Raw genomic sequence first — 5,000 nt, 5'->3', positions numbered from 1 at the left:
GGAGATCAGGTAACAAACTAACTGTTACATTAAAGGTGCAGTCAGTGAGTCTTTTAAAGTTTTATTTAAGTGTGCTACATGTAGATCCATTTACCTGTCATAACTTTGTGTGTGTGTGTCAGAGTGCTTGGTGCTGTTTGGATTAAAGGGGCGGTCAGCGATTTTAAAACTTTATAAAGAAATATTTTTGTAATATTTTGGTAACAGATTCTGCAGGGTGTCAATAAACATATCTGCTCATGAGAGAAGCTCAGGGTTTTAAAGCATCTTAAATGAGAAAAATAAAAACAAACGAACGATGAAGTCTTACCGATCAGGACAAGGAGAGTTGGAAAGAAAGAAATACTGTTAAAGCTGCAGTCAGTGTTTTTCTGAATCTTAAACAGCTCGTCCTTTGAGTGGCACACGAATGCTAGGTTATAACACAATCATAAAGTCATGGAAATGGTTGTTTGTGGGTGTGTCTAAAATGACTGACTGCACCTTTAATTACAATTCCTGATTGCTGATGACTATCTGAACACTTTTAGAAGTCGTTTCCGTCTGTACGTCTCGTTTGTAGGGAGGAGCAAGACTGCGAGTACGCGAGAATGATTCAGGAAGAGCTGCGGCGATGTGACGAAGAAGATCAGAGGAGGGAGGAAGAGGACGAGGTACCGTTCGGTTCTTTACGTCTTAGAGCAGTGTGTGTGTGTGTGTTCTGTCGAGGCTTTGTGCTCTCACACGACACTCGCTCTCCCACAGTCCACACATTTCTCTCACGTTTAAGCTCATTATAGCGCACTTGGACAGAGCGGGCACTTGTTCACAACAGTAAAGAGATCATGGATGGAAAAGGAAAATCAGCACGAGAGAAAGAGGCTCCTGTTTTCAGGCCCTGCAGAACACTTCACAGAGCCTCAAGTGCTTCTTTATTTCTTTGCTCCTTCAGCACTCGCTAAAACTCAAACTTTAAAAATGGCAGTTTTGTTGTTGACGAGCTTGAGACTGCACTTTTGGGCTTCGTGACTGTCTCCATAGCAACGCATGCATATTTATTTTCAGCACCGTGTCGTGAGAAGGTCGGTTTAGACGTGAACGGCGAGGGAGGATATTGAGTGCTGATGTTCACAAACGTTAAAGGAATTGTTTGGCTAAAAACCTTTTGATATTACGTTGTTTGTGTATTTATTTTGGGGGCACGGTGGCTTAGTGGTTAGCACGTTCGCCTCACAACTCCAGGGTTGGGGTTTCGATTCCCGCCTCCACCTTGTGTGTGTGGAGTTTGCATGTTCTCCCCGTGCCTCGGGGGTTTCCTCCGGGTACTCCGGTTTCCTCCCCCGGTCCAAAGACATGCATGGTAGGTTGATTGGCATCTCTGGAATATTGTCCGTAGTGTGTGATTGCGTGAGTGAATGAGAGAGAGTGTGTGTGTGTGTGCCCTGTGATGGGTTGGCACTCCGTCCAGGGTGTATCCTGCCTTGATGCCCGATGCTCCCCGTGACCCGAGGTAGTTTGGATAAGCGGTAGAAGATGAGTGAGTGAGTGTATTTATTTTCATTGTAGTAACAGCGTTAGTGTAGCTTAACGCACCAAGACACGTTCTCCATACCGCAGGTCATGTTGGTCAGCTTGACTTACACGCACATGCTATAAATTCAGTTAGCGCTTTACATTCACTCACTCATCTTCTACCGCTTATCCGAACTACCTCGGGTCACGGGGAGCCTGTCTCAGGCGTCATCGGGCATCAAGGCAGGATACACCCTGGATGGAGTGCCAACCCATCGCAGGGCACACACACACTCTCATTCACTCACGCACTCACACAGTACGGACAATTTTCCAGAGATGCCAATCAACCTACCATGCATGTATTTGGACCGGAGGAGGAAACCGGAGTACCCGGAGGAAACCCCCGAGGCACGGGGAGAACATGCAAACTCCACACACACAAGGTGGAGGCGGGAATCGAACCCCAAACCCTGGAGGTGTGAGGCGAAAGTGCTAACCACCAGCGCTTTACATGAATAGCTAAAATCTCTACAAGAGTATTTAAATTAAACGTAATTCAGAAGTTTTATACAGACCGTAGATACGTCTTGTTTTTTTGCAGAGGTGTATTAGACTACTTTAGATTCTCTTTATAAAAACAGTACTTTTAGTAAAGTGTGTTTACTCGGACGCCATCTTGGCACCGCCGATGCACCCGGGCAGTTATCTCTGGTATTTCTGTGAGAGAGCCTTAAAAAAATTTAACCCAGATGTGTCTTTATTAAACAAATATTCATATTTATTTTCTTATGTTATTACCACTGTTTGTGTGTTTTCTCCATATGTAATGGAGCAAAGCTTCATATAAATGGCATCAAAAATCACTTTATTTAATCGCTTTATTTTTCTACGTAACGTCTCTGTACGTAAAGAGGGACGTACCTGAGGCCATAAGATTAAGACATCATGGATTTCTTTCCATTTTTGTGCACCAGACAGTAAACGAGAGCTGATTGCAGATAGGAACTACGGTTGTGAATGTGGAACTGAGGAACGGTCGCACATCAGGAGTCATTCGAGCCGGTCGTTTCTTCAAACCTAAAGTACAGAGACTTTAGGAAATCTCTGCAGCGATGTCTCTGAAAAAAAGACTCAATACACTGTGAGAATGAATCATTCCCAGTGATTGTGAAACCCCTGGTGTTGACTTATTCAATCCAATCTGGTCAGAAGGCCACGTAAGCTACCTGACGCCGTGTTCACACTGGAGTGTATTACAGCAGGGAACGATGTGTACACTGAGAACACAAACTCATTTACAACGAATCAATGAATCAATGAATCAATGAATCACATACACTAGTTGGAGTTATTGTCCTTCCTGATAGTGGTCTCAATAGGGCGAGTCAGGCTTTAAAGAAAAAAAAGGAAATAAATTACAGGCTTCCGCTCGGCTTTGGTTTGTCTCATTGTTTGTGTTTGAAGAACCGAAGCTCTCGGAATAAAGCTTTTATCAGACTGTGCTTTAGAGAGAAAGCCTCCAGCATCGCTATGTCAATTATTTAAGCAAGATGTCACTGTGTAAGTCACTGTAGCTGTTGACAAAGGGACGCCTGTGTGTGAGTGTGTATGTGAGTGTGTGTGTGTGTATGTGAGTGTGTGTATGTGAGTGTGTGTATGTGAGTGTGTGTGTGTATGTGAGTGTGTGTGTGTATGTGAGTGTGTGTGTGTATGTGAGTGTGTGTGTGTATGTGAGTGTGTGTGTGTGTGTGTGTGTGTGTGTGTGTGTGAGTGTGTGTATGTGAGTGTGTGTGTGTGAGTGTGTGTGTGTGTGTGAGTGTGTGTGTGTGTATGTGAGTGTGTGTGTGTGTATGTGAGTGTGTCTGTATGTGAGTGTGTGTGTGTGTATATGTGAGTGTGTCTGTATGTGAGTGTGTGTGTGTATGTGAGTGTGTGTGTGTGTGTGTATGTAAGTGTGTGTGTGTGTGTATGTGAGTGTGTGTGTGTATGTGAGTGTGTGTGTGTGTGTGAGTGTGTGTGTGAGTGTGTGTGTGTGTGTGTGTATGTGAGTGTGTGTGTGTATGTGAGTGAAAGACCCAACTCCTGGCTGAGAAACAAAATGAGGCTTTTCAATGCCTCCTTTCTCCACACATGCCACCTGGTTTATTATTACTCGTGAAGTGTGTGTGTGTGTGTGTGTGTGTGTGTTGTGTGTTTTGTGTGTGTGTGTGTGTGTGGGGGGGGTGTTGCATCAGGAGGCTGTGGGTGGGTCTGCAACCCCTCTAAGTAACTGCTAGCTGTATACAGATGAATTTTACCATGTCAGAGTGAACGCTTTGTTAGACCATGTGAAATATCTCACTGAGGTGACGATGAGGACTGAAGAGCGTCAGAAAGCCGTAAACAGAACGGTTCGGTCGAGAGAGGAAGAAAAAACTTAATACAAAAGTTGTTCCTTTTTTTTTTTTTTTTTTTTTTTACAGCTAAAACATTACAGCTTATCGAAAGTCTCGCCCCACTGAGACCGGTGTATTTGAATGTTCCTCGTTAACGTGTAATGACTTCACACCGTAAAAACACGTTGGGGTTTATTTCAGTTCAAACAGCTTCAGACTCTCGAGCTGTTTGCTGTGAGCTCTTCAGTTAGGTTCAGGCAGAAAACCGCTGCCATACAAGATGGAACAGAAAAGCTCCACCTTAAAGAAAGGAAAGTTGGAGAAGAGGGTAAGAAGATAGAAAGTGTTTAGGCTGACAGGAAAAACAAACAGCAGGAGGCTTTAAAAGGTCTTTGGAGATGATCTTGGAGATCACTTTTTTATCTTTACATACACTTTTATACTGGAACATTTGTAAATAAAAGTTTCTTGTTAGTTTTATTGAATTAATTAAAGTGTACAAACTTCTGCACACAGCTTTATATACCGTAATACTAAACTAAGCCTTAACATTTGTACGCATCTAAAAACAGTGTTCGAAAAACGTCCATTTTTAGAGTAACCTTTAGCGCCCCCTGCTGGCAAGAGACCACTTTACCTGAAATCTAACAGAACCCATTTACCATTTTGAAATGATAAACTCTACATAAGCTGAACTTTAATTCAGCTCACTGGTTGTTATAAAATTTACCAGTTAATAACTGCAGTATTTATGTGTTATAATATATAAATATATAAGTAATTATTAATAACCTGTGTGGTCTGAGCTCAATGAGAATGTGTGTGTGTGTGCCCTGCGATGGGTTGGCACTCCGTCCAGGGTGTATCCTGCCTCGATGCCCGATGACGCCTGAGATATGCACAGGCTCCCCGTGACCCGAGGTAGTTCGGATAAGTGGTAGAAGATGAGAGTGAGTGAATGATTGGTCTGAGCTCTGCCTCTTTCTGAGAATCTGAGAACCCTTCTGTTGTTTCCTCAAGATGTCAATGTCCATTAAACCAACACTAAACCTCCATTAAACCAACACTAAACCTCCATTAAACCAACACTAAACCTCCATTAAACCAACACTAAACCTCTATTAAACCAAC

At 43.1% G+C, this 5,000-nt stretch overlaps 1 protein-coding gene across 2 annotated transcripts in view; it reads left to right on the top strand.

The window, feature by feature from the left end:
* Positions 1-5,000, top strand: part of ccdc50b (coiled-coil domain containing 50b) — a 16,136-nt gene that overhangs the window by 5,738 nt on the left and 5,398 nt on the right. For both annotated transcript variants that reach the window (XM_060858104.1, XM_060858103.1), the window contains exon 5: positions 563-653. In XM_060858104.1, coding sequence (XP_060714087.1) covers positions 563-653 — 91 coding nt within the window. The remainder of the gene's footprint in view (positions 1-562; positions 654-5,000) is intronic.

Source organism: Tachysurus vachellii, chromosome 22 (genome assembly GCF_030014155.1).
Source record: "Tachysurus vachellii isolate PV-2020 chromosome 22, HZAU_Pvac_v1, whole genome shotgun sequence".
Taxonomy (NCBI): domain Eukaryota; kingdom Metazoa; phylum Chordata; class Actinopteri; order Siluriformes; family Bagridae; genus Tachysurus; species Tachysurus vachellii.
The sequence above is the reverse complement of the archived record's forward strand: the minus strand, read 5'-3'. Positions and strand labels throughout refer to the sequence as shown.